Here is an 18661-nt window from a genome sequence, read left to right as displayed (position 1 = left end):
CTACAGGGAAGGGATGTTTAATTCCCATTTACAAGATGAGGAAATTGTGGCATAGAGAAGTTAAAATGACTTGCCCAAGGGCACCCAACAGGCAAGTGAAAGAGTCGAGATTAAAGCTCAGGTTTCAGGAGTGTGCTCTTGTGCTCTTTCCATGAGGGCTCGCTACTTTGCGAGGTAGGCATGTTATTTCTCTTGGTTACTGTGGATTGGTAGAATGGGATGAGTTAGGATGGCAGTGGCTATTTGGAAGAAGCAACTTGGTCTAGTGGAAAGAACAAAGACCTGGGAATCAGAGTACCTGGGTTGCAATCCCGGCTCTGCCACTTCCCTGCTATGTGACCTTGGACAAGTCACTTCATTGCTCTGTGCCTCGCTTATCTGTAAAATGAGGATTAAATCCTCCTCCTTCCAATTTTGGCTGTGAGCCCTATGTGGGACGTCGACTCTGTCCAACCAGATTAGCTTGTATCTACTCCAGCACACTCCATGCCCGCCACATATTATGCGCTTAATGAGTACTATAAAAAAAAAAGAAGCTCAGTTCTTCTAGTCACGAGACCACACTCCAAGCCTGTATGTACATTATAGTTAGTTTCCTTTCATTCATAAGTGTATATGATGACTAACCCCCTCAGATTGTTATTGGCACATGGGATTCTGGGCTGAACCAGACCTGCTTTCAAGTGGACTTTTCCTTCAGGAGAGTCTGTCACCAATTTGCCTCCCTAGAAACCACCAAGTGGACTAGCCCAGTGATGGTCTCTGCCTGTCTCAGACTGGGCAGGCCCTGGGAATGAGGGTGGGGACCCGCAGAACTAGATGAGAACCTGACTGAACTGGCCGCGATCCAGAGCTCCCTGGGTGGTTGTTGCCCAGATGCAGTTGTGTCCCAAGAAGGCAGCCCTCAGAGCCCTCCCAAGTGAGGTCTGGTCTACTTTGGTGTGACTCAGCTCTCTTTCAGCTTGTCCATGGCATGCCCCCCTCACCGCACCCCCAGGTGCCTGAGATGGAGGGTCCACTGAGGCCCGAGAGCCTTGGGGCTGCCTTGTGAGGATGTGCTGGGCCCCAGCACAAGCCAAACTAACTGGTCTTGGAGGGAAGGGCAGGGAATGTGTCTGTGAAATTGCTTTATTGGACTCTCCCAAGCACTTAGTACAGTGCATACAGTAAGCGGCTCAATGCATACGATTGATTGCAAGAGCCCCTGACCTTTTCTAGTGTCCTCTCTCGGTTCGACAGGGCTTCCTGTTTGCAGAATTCAGGCTCAGCTGGCATTTGTGTCCGGCACTTCTTGCTGCCGATTTCATCTTCCTGCTCCTCTCTCTGCATTTTCAGTTTTTTGGCCAGCTGGAGGAGGGGGTAGGAGGAGGCTCGAGATGCAGCTGTGGCTGTAAGGAGGCCTGGAGCGAGACGCTGCTCCCTGGGCAGCACTGCCAGAGATGGCTGCAATTCTGTCGAATGACAGGGTTCAGTCCAGGTCACCGCTAAATCGGGGGTGGGAACTGGGGGTGGTGGAAGAAAGAGAGAGACAGAGGGAGACGGAGAGAGAGAGAGAGTTCCCCAGCTACCTGCATACAATGGGAAGGCATTTTCTTTTTTATGGTATTTGTTAAATGCTTTTTTGTGCCAGGTATGGCCCTAAGCGCTGGGGTAGATACCAGCTAATCAGGTCAGACACAGTCCACGTTCCCCTTGGGGCTCATAGGGTTCACCCCCGTTTTACAGATGAGGGAACTGAGGCACAGAGAAGCCAACTGACTTGCCCAAGATCACACAGCAGACTAGTGGCAGAGCAGGTATTAAATAATGTTGGTATTTGTTAAGCGCTTACTATGTGCAGAGCACTGTTCTAAGCACTGGGGTAGATACAGGGTCATCAGGTTGTCCCACGTGAGGCTCACAGTTAATCCCCATTTTACAGATGAGGTAACTGAGGCACAGAGAAGTTAAGTGACTCGCCCACAGTCACAAGCCCAGGTCCTTCTAACTCACAGGCCCATGTGCTGTCCACGAGACCACACTGCTTCTCATTTAGGCATTAGGAGCTGGGGGTGCCCCTGAGATTTCAGAGGCAAGGGGGGCATGAGGGGAAATTATTATTATTATTATTGTTATTATTATGAGTCAAGAAGTGCCCCCCCCCATACATTCAGCCTGCATGGGAGCTCTTTGGTGCCCCCTTCTGGAATGAGCACCCTCACACAGAGGCCCTGAATTGCAGGATGAATGTATGTCTCGGCCCCGCAGTCTCCTAAATTCCACAATTTCCTGCACATCACACAACTAAGGGGGACCCTGGGGTGGTCTCTTGACCAGAGGAACCCGATGTCCACACTCATGGAGCTGGGTTTGCAGACCGAGCGAGAAGCCGGCACCCGGCTAGTCAGGGCCAAAGTGGCCCAAGGGTCGGAGGTCCAAGAGACGGTCTGGATCCAAATGGAAGGTCCAGACTCATGGAAGGAGGAGGAATTGGGCATGAGCGGGCATGAGCATGGTGCCCCTGAGCAGAAACACCGAACCCTCGTTTGAATTATTTTCCAGGCCCATTTGCCGTTCGCCGTCATCGGCAGCACAGAGGAGCTGAAGATTGGCAACAAAATGATGAAGGCCCGGCAGTACCCTTGGGGCACCGTGCAGGGTGAGCGAGAGCCAGGGAGCATGGTGGCCAGCCCCTTGTGCACCTCCCCTGCCAGCCCCGTCCCTCCCATCCAGTCTCCGCGCCCTGGATGGCACCCCGGGTGCAAGCCACCAAGTCTCGTTATGTCGCTCCCTCCCCCCATCCTCTGCACCCCACAGCCTCTGACCAAGAATCTGACATCTACAAGACCAATGAGCCGCCTGTCCTCAGTCTCCCCCTTCTGCCTCAAAATGAGCAGCTGCTCTTGTTTGCCAGGGAAGGAGATGTGATTGAAAGAAGGCTGTGGAGAGGTTTGGGAGAAAGGCAAAAGGAAAGCAAGTGTGTGTGTGTCTGTGTGTGTGTGTGTCTGTGTGTGTGTGTGTACACATACACATGTGAGTGCGTGTGCTTTAGGTGGTTCATGGGCAGGAGGGTTCCTGGTCCTTTGAGACATCCAGGATGGGAGGATGTAAGAGGTCATTAAGCAGGGCCCCCCCCCCCGGCCCATGCTGGGCAGTTGACGATGGACCCTGAGGTGGCCACAGTGGTAGATCGCTGTGGGGATGCCCCTCACCCCATGTCCCAGGACTGGTGTGCGTTCTGGCTGAGGAGGGGCGTGGGCCAGAGACCTTGGGGACCAGCGCTCTGCCAGCGCTGCCACCTCCCCACCGACCCCCGACCTCCTCCTTGCAGTTGAAAACGAGTCCCACTGTGACTTTGTGAAGCTGCGGGAGATGCTGATCCGCGTGAACATGGAGGACCTGCGGGAGCAGACCCACGCCCGCCACTACGAGCTCTACCGGCGCTGCAAGCTGGAGGAGATGGGCTTCAAGGACACAGACCCAGACAGCAAACCCTTCAGGTAGAGACCCCTATGCAATCTCCTCCAGGGCAGGTGGGCGGCATGGACCACCTGCTGGACTCAAAACCCTGACACTGGGTGCCAGCTCAAGATCTGGCCCATTCTTCTCCCTGTGTTGTTATGTTTTGGTTTTTTGGTTTTTTTAAATGGTATTTGTTAAGCACTTACTATGGTCCAGGCATTGGATAAATACAAGCTAATCAGGTTGGACACAGTCCATGTCCCACATTGGACCCCCAGTCTTAATCCTCATTTTACAGATGAGGGAACTGAGGCACAGAGAGGTGAAATGACTTGCCCAAGGTCACACAGCAGACAAGTGGCCAAGCTGGGATTAGAACCTAGGTCCTCTGACTCTTAGACCTGAGCTCTTTCCACTGGGTCCTGCTGCTACTTTAGTTTATGGGATCCAGCGTGTCCTGCTTTAAATCAAATCTAGTCCATGACTACTCCTTTCCATGTGAACTACCTATATTCATGGACCCACCACCTCACCCTCTGCCTCCTTTACAGGTTGGGCAGAGAGCAGGTAATAATAATGTTGGTATTTGTTAAGCGCTTACTATGTGCCGAACACTGTTCTAAGCGCTGGGGTAGACACAAGGGAATCAGGTTGTCCCACGTGGGGCTCACAGTCTTAATCCCCATTTTACAGATGAGGTAACTGAGGCACAGAGAAGTTAAGTGACTTGCCCACAGTCACACAGCTGACAAGTGGCAGAGCGGAGATTCGAACCCATAACCTCTGACTCCAAAGCCCGGGCTCTTTCCAGTGAGCCACGCTGCTTTGCAGACCACAGTTTGTCTATTTGAAAGATTAGTCAATCAGAGTGGCTATTGAGCGCTTACTGTGTGCAGCTCACTGTTCTAAGCAGTTAGCAGAGTATGATACAACAGAGGCAGTAGAGGTGATGGGTTTGAACCCCTTGCCCCCACCAAGCCCTGTCATGATTTTTATGGAAAGAGTGGGGAAGTGTAAATGGTGCCATCGATGCCACTGGTCAACCAGTGGGGCTGGGGGGGTCTCTCAGAATCCAGCCTGAGCTGGGAGGGTCTCTGGAGACGGCTTTCAACAGATCGGGGTCCTATGGGGACACAGGGAATGATAATCCGGTTTTATCTGTAGTTTACAGGAGACGTATGAGGCTAAAAGGAATGAATTCCTGGGTGAGCTGCAAAAAAAGGAGGAGGAAATGAGACAGATGTTTGTCCAGAGAGTAAAAGAGAAGGAAGCGGAGCTCAAAGAGGCAGAGAAAGAGGTAACGATGGGGCCAGATTCTGGCTGGGTGGGGAAGGCGACTGGGGGCCGAGGTTGGGGGGTGGCGAGATGAGGGGGAAGGTGAAACCACCAGGACCCTCCCCTCATTCCTCCTCTCCTACAGTGCCTTCTCCATTCCTTCCCTCCTTCCCCTCCTCTGGCTATCCCACTTCAGCTGCCCCAGAGCAGGGCACATTCTCTAGGATCTGGCAGCCTCTGGCCATGGCCAGGGGGAATGGACACCAGCTCCCAACTGGGGAACCCTGGGGTGGTTTCTGAAAACTCAGACTCCAGTGTTGGACAAGCTTGATTTTCCTGTTTTCTTTTGACTCCTTTCTGTGGTCCCCGAAAATCTCGGGCTCTTTGGTCTGCTGCTTTCTTGATTGATGAATTAGGGGTTCAGAGGTGGAAAGGACACTCATGCTCCACACCCCAACCTTGGTGGGCTTCATCCCACTAAAAAATGTTGGTATTTGTTTGTTAATCGCTTACTATTTGCAGACCACTGTTCTAAGCGCTGGGGTAGATGTAGGGTAATCAGGTTGTCCCACATGAGGCTCACAGTTAATCTGCATTTTACAGATGAGGTAACTGAGGCACAGAGGAGTTAAGTGACTTGCCCACAATCACACAGCTGACAAGTGGCAGAGCTGGGAGTCAAACCCATGACCTCTGACTCCGAAGCCCAGGCTCTTTCCACTGAGCCACACTGCTTCCCACTAGTATTCCTTCTTCACACAATCCAAGGTCCGTTAGCCAGAACACTAGAACAGTTACCAGAGATGTAGTCTGACTGTTCTGGACATCACCCGCCAAATATAAAAAGGCAGAAGAATAAAATCATAGGCCTTGAATTTTCAGAGAGCGGTAATAATATTTATTGTTCGCTTACTCTATGCAGAGTGCTTTACTAAGCTCTGGGGAGGAATACACATCGGGGAATTAGGCATGCTCCTTGTCCCTCAGGGGGACTCATAATGCCACTTGTCTGCTGTGTGACCTTGGAAAAGTCACTTCACTTCTCTGTGCCTTAGTTACCTCATCTGTAAAATGGGGATTAAGACTGTGAGTCTCATGTGGGACAGGGACTGTGTCCAACCTGATTTGCTTGAATTTGCTTCTAATACAGTGAACGCTTAACAAATACCACAATTATTATTATTGTTATTATTGTTCAACAGGGGTAGAGGTTCGTTCCCTGCCCACAACAAGCTTACTTTCCTCCTCCTCTCCCTCTCCCTGCCACCTGGTAGGGCTTTGCCCAGGGCTGTGGGGGTTCCGCCCAATCACCCGACCCTCTTTTTCAGCTGCATGAGAAATTTGACCGCCTGAAGAAGCTGCACCAAGATGAGAAGAAGAAGCTGGAAGATAAGAAGAAGTCACTAGACGATGAAATGAACACATTCAAGCAGCGGAAGACAGCGGCAGAGCTGCAGTACTGCCAGGGTCAGCAAGCGGGTGGATCACAGACCCTGAAAAGAGAGAAAGAGAGGAAGAAGTAAGTGGAGGTGGGGGTGGAGTGTTGGGGTGAAGGAGGGACTTTGTCTCTGCCTCCTCATTGAGCTTCCCAAGGAGCATGCTTGGGGGGGTGAGTCTGTCCTGGCCAGGTGCTGGCTCCCTGGCTTCCCTCCTTTGGAACTGGCAGAACTCCTAGTAGTGAGAGAGGTCATCCCAGCCAGCCTCCTTCCAGGAAGCTGCAAGGTACTGGAGCTCTGGGGGGGACCCAAGCGTATCAGGTGTCGGGGACACCTAGGCCCCTCTGAGGACACACCTCTTGACAATGGCGGTGGATGGAGACCAAAGATAGCTGATCCCCTAGTGTGGACAAGGCCCAGCAGAATGTAGCCAGGAGCAGAGAGGCTGCCCTCTCTATAGACACATTGAATTTTCCTTCAGCCACTACTGGCCGTTGGTAGGCGTGTGTGTGGCTGTGCCACTGGGGGAGCAACTCTCCGTCTCAGACGGCACACCCGGGAAGGTGGCCTGAGCTTTGGTCACAGCCAGCCAAGCGTGACTGCAGCCTTGGCCGCCAAGGCTCCCTGTCTTTCATCCTGGCTTCAGAGCCCTCAGGAATGGGAGAATCTTCAGAGCTTGCTCAGCCAAAGGGCGGGAATGGGGTCACTAGTTCTTGGTCACTAGTTCTTTTAGATCCCCCTCACCCTGCCCCCCACCACAGTCTGAAAGAGCTTACTGAATGGGATTGCTTTTTGGCTTGGGGACTCTAACTGCTTCCAACTGACTCATCTGGGGCATTTTTCACTGGGCAAGAAGGGAGGATTGGCTCCTCCTCCCGGAAACGATGGTGCTAGGGATTTCTAAGGGAAGATTGAAGTCTGTCTTCTCCAGCCCGCTGATCCCACTCATAGATCATCCCTGTGTTCTGTCAGAGTGTTTGACCTGTCTCAGGAGCGGTCTGAGACCAAGTTTCATGTTCTGGACTGCTTTCCCTCCAGGCTCCTCTGAGGAATTTGCAGACCCAGAGGGAGTTCTGTCCTCATTTCATTCCTGAGATAGCTTTACGAGTTCTTCAGAACTAAAAGGGAACCCAGCATGATAACTGAGAGGGAATCTTAGGGAAGCAGCATGGCCTAGTGGATAGAATCCGGGTCTGGGAATCAGAGGATCCGGGTTCCGATTCTGGCTCCTCCAGGGTTCTGCTTTGTGACCTTGGGCAAGTCACTTAACTTCTCTGTGCTTCAGTTCCCTCATCTACAGAATGGGGATTCAATGCCTGTTTTCCCTCCTTCTTAGACTGTGAGCTCCACGTGGGACTGATTATTTACCCTAGTGCCTAGAACAGTCTGTGGCACATAGTGAGAACTTAACAAATATCACTATTATCATTATTATTAATATGATCATTGTTATAATTATGATCTTGAGAAGGAGAAGGAGAGGTTTCATCTTAGCCACCCTCCATATACTGTCTTCTGGGCAAACAGTGACTTCTGAAAGTCAGTGTTCTATAGGCATCCCTCATCGAGGACAATTCGAGATAAGTAAAATCGATAGTAATGGAATTTTGACCTGTCTCTGAAGGGGGTGAATGCTCCATTCTCTCTCCTCTGGAGAGGTTTCCCCAACCCTCAGCTGAGGCTCACGGTAACTCTTCCCTTCTTCACACCTTCCTGGCTTGGCAGATCCCTTGGAAAAGAGAACATTAGGAGCGGTGGAGGGAAGAGGTCAGAATTAAAACTCATGGCCTCTGAGACCCAAGGGGCTTTGAATATCTGTGGCTCAAAGGATAAACAACAGGCTGAAAGCCCCAAGGGTTTGAGTTCTCAGCCCCGCCCTCGCTCCTCCCGTTTCCTTCTGTGGACAGTTGTGAAGATCTGTCCCACTCCAGAGGATGTGTAAGTGGCATGCCCATTAGATTTCACCTGGAAAATTAGGGATAGCTAGGCAGAATTACACATTACGGGAAACTTTTCAGGAGTGAGTCTGTCCCGTGGATCGACCCTGAACCCTTCTCAAAAGTGGCCTCGAGATACATGGTACATGGGTGGACAGGGTTTGGCTCAGATGAATCCCTCAGAGGGACCAAGGATGCACAGCCCCCATCTGCTCCCCTGACTTCTACCTCGGCCACTTGCGGTTGCTCGTGATGATTTGTGTGCCCTTGTCGTCACTTCATCTTCATCGGCTCTTACTGTTTTACAGTTAACCCTGCTGTTTGCTGCATGCTGCATGAACCCCAGTGCCCCGGTAAGCTTCATTAACTCGTGTAGAATCGGCAGTGGGAAGCAAGACGCAATTTTTATATTTCTCTCCGAGAAAGGGAGCCTCCTTCTGGCTCCTTCGGGGGTCATCTCTGGGGCTGATAGCAAAGACAGGGGTAGGGAATGGATGTTTGGCTGAAGTGTGAATGAGCCTGGCTTGGAGACAGCTGGTTACTGGAAGAGTCGATTCAGCTGAGGTACACTCCTGTTGGCAAACAGATCTGGTCAGTTAGCCTGGGTTTTTAGTCAGATTGAATCCAAGGCTCATGCAACCCTGTTTCCAGACTGTCACCCCCAACAGTCCCTGTGGGCTTCTGCAGTCAGGGCAACAGCCACAGTGCACTCTTGGGGGCTTGACAGGGCCTGGTCCATATGCTCAGGTCCTAGATCTCCTCGGCCATTTGCAGATGGAAACTGGGAAAATAAGCTTGCTTTGGCTCTGTCCCAAGGGTACATCAGAGTGTGACTAATCTGAAAGGTCAAGTCTAGAAACTCAACTAGTCTCCTGACTCCTAAAAGCCAGGAAGGTGGGAAACTACAGCCTGGTGGGAGCTGAACCACCTGAGAGAACTTTGGAAAGGTTCAATTTCTAGTTTGCCAGAAACACCAAAGAGTGAATGATCAAAAGCAAAGTTGGGCCTTATAACCTCCATCCAGAATGCAGGGTGCAGGATGAATCCTCTAGAGGGATTGAGAAGCAGCATGGCCTAATGGATAGAGCACAGGCCTGGGAGTCAGAAGGACCTGGGTTCCGATCCTGGCTCTGCCACTTGTCTGCTGAGACCTTGGGCAAGTCACTTCACTTCTCTTTGCCTCAGTTACCTCATCTGTAAAATGGGAGATAAGATTGTGAGTCCCCTGTGGGACATGGACTGTGTCAAACCTGATTAGCTTGTATATACCCCAGTGCTAGTATAGTACCTGACACATAGTAAGTGCTTAACAAATTCCATTTAAAAAAAAGAGAGAGCAGTTTCAGAGTGGGCATGCTCACTGTATATGGCTCTCTTCAGGGTCTGAGAGAACAGTTCTCTTCTGTTTCCAGGGAGACATTAGGGGAAATGAGGGAAACTCACAGAACCTGGTTTCCCAGCCTGTCCTTTGGACTCAATCCCTTCACGGGGCAGTGGGTTGGAAACTAGTTTCCCTGGGATTCTCAGAGTAAGTAGTAGTCTCATCTCCAGCCAAACCGTCAAGAAGCTGTAGCTCAGTGTTTGGTGCCTCTCGCTGCCCAAGGAATCACGCAGAAAACTATCAGTCAGCCCCTTCATGGGGTTGGAGGGGTAGTCACTGAGCCTGCCGCCCTGAGGAGGGACGGCGCTGTCTGGCTGACAGCGATGATGTGAGGTGAAGCAGAGGAAGCAGATGTTGGGCTGTCAGCCCCCAACCTAATGGCACTCATTCAGAAACTGGGGGGGGGGCAGGTGACAGAGGACACCCCAGAAGATTATTGTTCACTGTTGTTTTTGGATGGCTTCAGCCACTCCTGGTAGCTGTACACTGGGCTCAGAGTCAAAGAAAGTTTTTGTTCACAGCAAACAATTGCAGGCAGTGCCTCTGAAGGGTCATTTTTGCTAATGGAATGTGTATGTCTCTATTAGAGATAGAGAGAAAATGTACGTGGCTATCAACATTTATTTGTGAGTTATATACAGATACAGAGATATGCCCACAAATAAGTAAGGAAAAAAGGTTTGTCCATTTAATCTATTTCCCTCCCAAGAAAAAAAACTCCACCTCATTTTGATGAATATCAACCCAGACCCATAACAACAGTCATGCGTGTGCTTTTTGAGCCTTTAAAATCTGACCTAGAGGTATTTAGCAGCTGCTATTTAACGGGGATAGATCTGGCTCTGGAAATGAAAAATCTAAGTGTGATACTAAAGCTGTACCCCAGCTGTTTGCTCCAGGTGAACCCCTCGCTTCCCCAAATTGCTTTCATACCTCCCCAGGATGAGTGGCAGGGGCAGAAAAGGAAATGCAAAAGTCCTACTTTTTCAATCATATCTATAAGCCCCAGGGAGGAAGGATTCCAGAGTGGGTGGCCTAAGCAGGGAGGAAATGAAAGCTTTTCTTTAAGGGGGGCATTGAGGGGATTGTGGTGTTGGCTCCTTTTGTGTGTGTGTGTGTGTGTGTGTGTGTGTTGTACAAGAGTACTGGTCCCAAAAAACTGATTAATCAGCAATCACCTTTTTATTTGCTTATTCATTAGTGACTGTGGTTTTTTTGTTTGTTTTTTTACGCTTTTTTCAGTTCATCCATCCAATCATTAACCCAGCTTCTCTTTTCATTTTCAGTTTGGGCTTCCTGTAGACCCCTCCCCTCCTCACCAGATCCGGCCCCTCACCCCTTCCTTCCCCACATCCCTGCTACCTTGCCACATGTGGTTCCTGGGTTTTCCTCGCACCTTCCCTGCCCTGCCTCGGGCCGAGTGCCAGAGCCCAAGGGTGGGTCCAGCCAGGGGCAAGGCATCCAGCCGTTACCCCTTTGGTCTGGGCCTCTCCCCTCCCCAGCCTGGCCTGGCCCTCCCGCCGCACTGCACTCTCTAACCAGTGCAGTATCCTTCTGGCCCCAGCCCCGGCCCAGCCTCCATGCTGCTCTGAAGGAAATACTTGCCTCCCCACAGCCTGGGAGTTGCTCATGGGACCCCTGCAGCCTCCTTCACGTCTCACTCAGGCCGGATCACTCCAAGGAGCGGGGCCTCCGGCCACGGGGACCTAGGCCCCGGACTTCCTTGCATGGAACCTGCCTCGATTTCCAAAGCGCCTTAAGGGTCTGCTTCCCAGCTGCTCTGCCTAGGAGGCAGGGTGTGTCTAACGAACGTTCCATTTTTTATTAGTCTTATTATTATCCGTAATAATAATAAATACCATTATGAGTTGGAGCCCCTTTCTTCTGAAATGCTCAAGCCCCTCTCCTTGGTGATCTCAATAGTTTTTATTGAGTGCTTACTGTGTGCAGAGCACTGTACTCAGTGCTTGGAAGAGTACAATCCAACAGAGTTAGCAGACACATAACGAGCATTTGTCCTCTGATTGCCTTCTGATTCGGGTCAGGGTTGGCTTGTATGGTCTGCTTTTTTATTTTCAGAGACACAGGTGAGGCTTGGGGTTTTATATCTGCTCCGGGGACTTTGAAGTTTAGGTTTTTGATATTTTTTTCCAGAACATCTTCCTATTTAAAGACTCGTGGGTCTCAAAGGGCCCACAGAATGAGCACTATTTGTTTTAAATGTGCAGGTTCCAAGAAAGTCATTTGCTTTGAAGGGGCCTCGCAAAGACCTGAAGATATTTATTTTGGGGCACCTTCCGAATGTAACGTGGTTTGGGGATCTGGTTTTAAATAGACTGTTTTTGCAGAGTGTATTTGTACTGGGAGACATTTTAATGGCTGGAGGCATCCTCTATTGGAAAATGTGAAAAATAATTTTATCTTTTGTCAGGGAATTGAAAGAATTCTACGTGTCAATGAACTGTGGTTAACATGGCATCTCTCTGCCCTTCCTTTGCAGTAACCCATGGCTCTGTACTGAATAGTGTTTTTGCTACAGCGGGCTGGAACGGACCTACCCTCAGCCCTTTAAAAGCCGACGTTCCAATTTTAACTGATCGCCTCTTGTAGCGGGCCAGCCGCAGAATCGCTCCTAGGCACACCTCTTCTCCTCGGCCCCTTTCCCAGCCCCCTCAGCCCATCCTCGCTGCCCGCCACCAACCATTTTGCTCTTTGAAAAATCATGTCAGACAAGGCTGCTTGGAATTTTCAGGCACTGCAACTATTTTCCCCGTCCCCCTTTTTTAACTTCTCTACAGCTCAGAACAATTGACATATTAGAAGAAGACAGATGAAAGCAAGCAAAGGGAATGTGAAGAATATTTTTTTTTTCCTTTTTCCGTTGACGGAATGAGAGTGCCGTCTGAATGCGTATTTATTCGTGAGTTGATAAGGACACATGCCTTTTTGGTTCAGTGGGTGGGGGGCAGTTGTGACGAGAGGCAGAAACCAGAAGAGCAAGAGCCTGGGACTTGGAGGACCTGGGTTCTAATCTTGCCTCTGCCACTTATCAGCTGTGTGACTTTGGGCAAGGCACCTCACTTCTCTGTGCCCCAGTTTCCTCATCTGTAAAATGGGGATTCAATCCTACTCCCTTCTACTTAGATTGTGAGCCCCACATGGGGCAAGGGCTGTCCAACCTGATTATCTTGTTTCTACCCCAGTGCTCAGTACAGTGCTTGACACAAAATAAATGCTTAACAAGTAGCATTTTTTTAAAAAGCGCTACACTAGGTAGACATTGATGAATGTGGTAAAACGTTCCTCGGCCTGGTGGACAGACAGATCCGTTCAAAGCGTCTCATAGCTTCAGGAGGGGCTTGTCCCGACTGACATTGACAACAGGGATAATAATAATTGTGGTAACTGTTAAGTGGTTACTTGGTGCCAAACTCTCTGCCAAGTGCTGGGGCGGCTACAATACAAAGGGAGACCGGACACAGTCTCTGTCCCACATGGGGCTCATAGCCCAAGGAGGAGGGAGCCCAAGTATTTAATCCCCATTTCACTCATTCACTCAATCGTATTTATTAAGCGCTTGGGAAAGTACAGCACAATGTAAACGGTGACATTCCCTGCCCACAATAAGCTCACAGCCTAGAACGGGGGAGACATACATCAATATAAATAAATAAAATAAAATCTGGGGCTGGGGATGTGGGGGGAAAGACAAAGGGAGCAAGTCAGGATGACACATTTTAGAGATGAGAAAGATGAGGCACAGAGAAGTTAAGTGATCTGCCCAAGGTCTTACAGTTAGGCGGATGGCAGGGCTGGGCTTTGAACCCAGGTCTGCCGAATCCCAGTCCTGTGCTCTCGCTGCCAGGTCACGGTGCCTCCTTAGGGTTGGTTACCTTAGAAAGGTTAAATGTCAACTGGGGGAGATGGCTCCAGAACAGGCGTTCCCCCATCTGGCTCCCAGCAAGCAGAGAGAGATCATCTCTGGCTAGATCAGCTCCAGCCTGTGGCTCTGCTTTTCCTCCATGCATTATCTGGTCCTGAGCCATGCTTCCCCCTACATCCCAAAACTCGAGAAGAGGTAGCTAGTATGTCCTTTCTGAAGTGGGAACAAAGATGGGATCGATTGAGATGAATTTAGTGGAGGTTGACCTGCCAGCCCCTGCTGCCGAACTGCCAGGGACCCCAAGGGAGGGTCTTCTGCTTGTGTATTCCCGAGAACACAGAGGGCATGGTGCCCGCAGGGTTTGTCCAGGGCCATGTGGGGCCCAGCAGATCTCAGGTGATCAACAGTACGGCTGGGTCTGTTCCTCCATGACATAGGAAAGGCTCCGTTCTTGTCACCCAAGCACTGTCTCTCTCTTCCTCTTGAGAGGAATTAGCTGGGATGACAGGTCCGCAGGATCTTGTGTGGCTTAGGATGAGCCAGAGGTGCTGAGATCAGGTTTTCCCGCAACCCCCAACCCACCCACCAACCCATGAGGGAGTCCAGGCCGGATCTTGTGTCAGAATTCACTCTCACAACTTTTAAAGTATCCGTAAAAGCATATTTATTGTCTCAGGTTTTCTCTCGCACTGTAAAGAGCCAAAGGAATATTTTCTTTTCCTTTAATGGAAAAGCTTTTTTAATGATATTATAGCTATTCCCTTTTTTAAAAAAAAACAAACCGAAGTCCTCTGTGTATTGGTCTCTGCCTCCAGTCAGACAGACGTCACCGTCTTGAAAATGGTCCGTGCTTTACCTTCTGCCTGGACCGGTTGAGATTTCGCCAGAGTTTTTTTTTTTTTTTTTTTGTGGGGGGGGGGTTTTGTTTTTTCTTTTTTTGCTTTCACTTGCCAAATTGCAGGTCGTTGTTTTGATCGTCAAAACTTTAAATGCTATTTGAAAAGTGTGTGCGTGTGTTTTGTAATTAAAGAAAAGAAAGTTCTCAATGGATGTGTGGTTTTCTTAAGCAGCAGCTTCTGTCCGATGGCCCGGTTCTGCCGGAAGGGCACAGTTCCTGGCCCGACCTCTCATTACAGGCACAGTTCCCTCTCTTTCTTGCTTTGAATGTCTTTTTCCTTTTGATAATTTCATGTTTTCTTTCCCTCTCTCTCTCTGTCTCTCTCTCGCCCTTCTCTAGCTTTTTTTAACCTTGTCTTCGGCAACCATGCTGAGTCTAAAGAAGACTGTTGCGGTAGAAGAATTAGGGGTCTTATATTGTCTGAAAACAAAACCAAGCCTCTACCCCCACGCCCCCCTCCAAAACTCGTCAATGTTCATGTCTCGGCCAGAAGCTTTCTCCTGACTTGCATGGTATTTTAAGTGGAAGCATCCTGTCTTCATGTAACAAGGCAGATCACTGGGGAGACCTCCTGCTTTCTGTGCCCATAAAACTTGGAGGAGCGACAGAACGTACTAAGAGAAACAAGGTACCCTTATGCACCCTTGTAAGCCTTCAGGCTGGAGCTGGGCCCAATCGATCCTGGGTCTGGAGGTCCCAGATAGAAGAAGTAGTAGTCCCCCCGCTCATGGTTCCTCGGACTAAAATGCCATGGCCGCTTTCAGACTTTTCTAAATTTGAAAGAAGTCTTTAAAGGCAATGGTCCTACCTCCTGCGGCATCCAGGAAAAGCAACGGTGTCCCCTTGCTACCTGCTGACCAGGTGAGCAGGTGAACCGAGGAAGTGGGTTCAGTTGGCTAAGACACTTGTGAGTCATTCAACTTCCTTGGGCCTTTTGGAATGAAAGGAGAGTGAATTTCTTTTTAGGCCAGGAGATTCAGGGGAGAGCCAACGATAGCTGGTAAATCCATCCTGAAGCGTTCGTTTGACTGCCATCAAAATACCATGTGAGTGGACTCCCTGGTTCCTGTCACAGTCCCTCCCCGCCCTCCACCCTCTATTCTATCCTGTTTTGCTTGTCTGGTTGTCTCTCTTGAAAGAGCCCTTCTGCATGTTTTCCCAAATCTGTATTTGTTTTTCCTTTCTTTTCCCTTTCCGTGTCCCTTTTTGCCTGTGAAGATGTGACCCGTCAGGGCACCGTGCCCTCATCCCCCCGAGAAATCTCACACAACCAGCACTGTTCAGCATCAAGCCTTTCTAATGTCTGTCAGTTTTCAATAAAAAAAATAAATGCAAAAATCAAAATCTGGTCTGTTCCACTTAATGCTCTGAGTACCATTGATGACAGGTTCCTTCTCACCCCAACCTCTGCGTCCCCCTTTCACTTGGATCTGCACCCTTTATTCCCCTCTTCTTCATCCCCAAGGCACATATGTACATGTCCATAATTTATTTATTTATATCCATGCTTGTCTCGCCCTCGAGACTGTAAGCCTGTTGTGGGAGGGGACTGTGTGCCAACTCTGTTGCTGTGTATTCAACCAAGTGCTTAGTACAGTGCTCTGCACAGGGTAAGTGCTCAATTAAATGCCATTGCTTGATTGATCCGCTTCTTTGACCAAAGATGCAGTTTTGAGAAAGGGCTAGAAGTAAACGAGTGGCATCTAACACAAGGCAATCCTGGAGGAAGACAAAGGTGAAGCCCCTATCGAGTCCTCGAGAAGTCTTCTTTTTCAGTGACTGTGGCAAAGAAAAAGCAAAAACCCTCCCCCTTATGTGGAACTCAACTATTGACATCATCAACTCAGCTATTGACATCATCATTTTAGGACCCAGTCGGAGCCAAACCAAAATGTTCCTTAGCTCAGCCTGTAAGCCTGCAAAATCTGACTCCAGGTAATAATTATGGTATTCGTTAAGCTCTTCGGATCGGACTCAGCCCCTGTCGACGTGGGGTTCATAGGAGAATGGGTATTCAATCCCCAGGTTATAGGTGAGGAAACTGAGGCACAGAGAAGTTAAGTGCTTTGCCCAAGGTCACCCAGCAGTCAAGTAGCAGAATTTGGATGCGAACCCAGGTCTCCCGATTCCCAGGCCCAAGTTCTTTCCACTAGACCACCGCTGCTTCTCCGCCCTCCCCGCCCCGGCACATATAAGAAATATCCTTCTCTTCGGTTGCTTTACCCCTGCCTGTAATTTATTTTGTTCTTATCCCCCCTGCTAGCCTTTAAGCTCCTTAAGGTCAGGGATCATGTCTACTAATTCTATCCAACTATCCCAAGTACTCTGCATACTCAAGGTGCTCAATCAATACTGTGGATCGATTGGATTGATCGAACTTCCCTGGGGACCAGCTGGCACGTCAAACTGAACGTGTGCCAAATTGAATACTCCTCTCCTGTCCCCTCCAACCCCCTTTCTTCCTAACCCACTTCTCCAAGTGCTTCTGCCTTCTCCCGCTCCTTTAAGTGTGGCTTCTAAGGTTCACTCTGGGCATGGTTAGAGCTGACTGGTCACTGCCTTCAATTCTCCTGAGGAGAAGCGTGGTATAAAAGGCCTACAAGTAAGTTCAGAGGGGCAGGGGTCTGGAGGCCCGTGTAATAATAATAATGATGGTATTTGTTAAGTGCTTACTCTCAGTTACCTCATCTGTAAAAATGGGGATTAAAAAAATGTGAGCCCCACGTGGGACAACCTGATTACCCTGTATCTACTCCAGCGCTTAGAACAGTGCTCTGCACATAGTAAACGCTTAACAAATACCACAATAATAATATGTGCCAAACACTGTTCTAAGCACTGGGGTAGACACAAGGTGATCAGGGTGTCCCACGTGGGGCTCACCGTCTTCACCCCCATTTTACAAATGAGGGAACTGAGGCATAGAGAAGTGAAGTGACTTGCCTAAGTCACACAGCTGACAAGTAATAATAATAACAATAATAATGATGTTGGTAATTGTTTAGCGCTTACTATGTGCCAAGCACTGTTCTAAGCGCTGCGGTAGGTACAAGGTGATGAAGTCCCACATGGGGCTCAGAGTCTTCATTCCCATTTTACAGATGAGGGAACTGAGGCACAGAGAAGTGAAGTGATTTGCCCAAGTCACTCAGCTGACAAGTAATAGTAATAATAACAATAATAATGTTGGTATTTGTTAAGCACTTACTATGTGTCAAGAACTGTTCTAAATGCTGGGGTAGACACAAGGTGATGAGGTTGTCCCACGTGGGGCTCACCGTCTTCATCCCCATTTTCCAGATGAGGGAACTGAGGCCCAGAACAGTGAAGTGACTTGCCCAAGTCAGTCCGCTGACAAATAATAATAATAATAATGTTGGTATTTCTTAAGCGCTTGCTATGTGCCAAGCACTGTTCTAAGCACTGGGGTAGACACAAGGTGATGAGGTTGTCCCACGTGGGGCTTACTGTCTTTATCCCCATTTTCCAGATGAGGGAACTGAGGCCCAGAGAAGTGACATGATTTGCTCAAGTCACACAGCTGACAAGTAATAGTAATAATAATAATAATGTTGGTATTTGTTAAGTGCTTACTATATGCCAAGCACTGTTCTAAGCGCTGGGGTAGACACAAGGTGATGAGATTGTCCCACGTGAGGCTCACTGTCTTGAGAAGCAGTGTGGCTCAGTGGAAAGAGCATGGGCTTTGGAGTCAGAGGTCATGGGTTCAAATCCCCATTTGGCCACTTGTCAGCTGTGTGACTTTGGGCAAGTCACTTAACTTCTCAGTGCCTCAGTGACCTCATCTGTAAAATGGGGATTAAAGATTGTGAGCCCTAAGTGGGACAACCTGATTCCCCTGTGTCTACCCCAGAGCTTAGAACACTGCTCGGCACATAGTAAGCGCTTAACAAATACCAACATTATTATTATTATTATTATTTATCCCCATTTTACAGATGAGGGAACTGAGGCATAGAAAAGTGACGTGACTTGCCGAAGGTCACCCATCTGACAAGTAATAATAATGTTGGTATTTGTTAAGCGCTTACTATGTGCCAAACACTGTTCTAAGCGCTGGGGGAGATACAATAATAATGTCGGTATTAGTAAAGCACTTACTATGTGTCAAGAACTGTTGTAAGTGCTGGGGTAGACACAAGGTGATGAGGTTGTCCCACGTGGGGCTCACCGTCTTCATCCCCATTTTGCAGACGAGGAAACAGAGGCCCAGAGAAGTGAAGTGATTTGCCCAAGTCACACAGCTGACAAGTAATAGTAATAATAATAATAATAATAATGTTGGTATTTGTTAAGCGCTTGCTATGTGCCGAGCACTGTTGTAAGCGCTGGGGGAGACACAAGGCGATGAGGTTGTCCCACGTGGGGCTCATCGTCTTCATCCCCATT

General features: G+C 49.3%; 1 protein-coding gene across 5 annotated transcripts in view; it reads left to right on the top strand.

The window, feature by feature from the left end:
* SEPTIN6 (septin 6) overlaps nt 1–15595 on the top strand; it is a 47758-nt gene extending 32163 nt beyond the window's left edge. For 2 of the 5 annotated variants that reach the window (XM_029067419.1, XM_029067418.1), the window contains exons 6-10: nt 2542–2638; nt 3311–3479; nt 4606–4738; nt 6045–6235; nt 11971–12538. In XM_029067419.1, coding sequence (XP_028923252.1) covers nt 2542–2638; nt 3311–3479; nt 4606–4738; nt 6045–6235; nt 11971–11995 — 615 coding nt within the window. In that variant the 3' untranslated portion in view covers nt 11996–12538. Of the gene's footprint in view, nt 1–2541; nt 2639–3310; nt 3480–4605; nt 4739–6044; nt 6236–8397; nt 8443–11970; nt 12539–14590 lie in introns of those variants that run through there. The other 3 variants (XM_007669601.2, XM_007669602.2, XM_007669600.2) reach the window with 3 other exon arrangements.
* Nucleotides 15596–18661: the final 3066 nt, after the last annotated feature.

This window comes from Ornithorhynchus anatinus, chromosome 6, assembly GCF_004115215.2.
Source record: "Ornithorhynchus anatinus isolate Pmale09 chromosome 6, mOrnAna1.pri.v4, whole genome shotgun sequence".
Taxonomy (NCBI): Eukaryota; Metazoa; Chordata; class Mammalia; order Monotremata; family Ornithorhynchidae; genus Ornithorhynchus; species Ornithorhynchus anatinus.
Note: the sequence above shows the minus strand (reverse complement) of the source record. Positions and strands in the feature narration are given on the sequence as shown.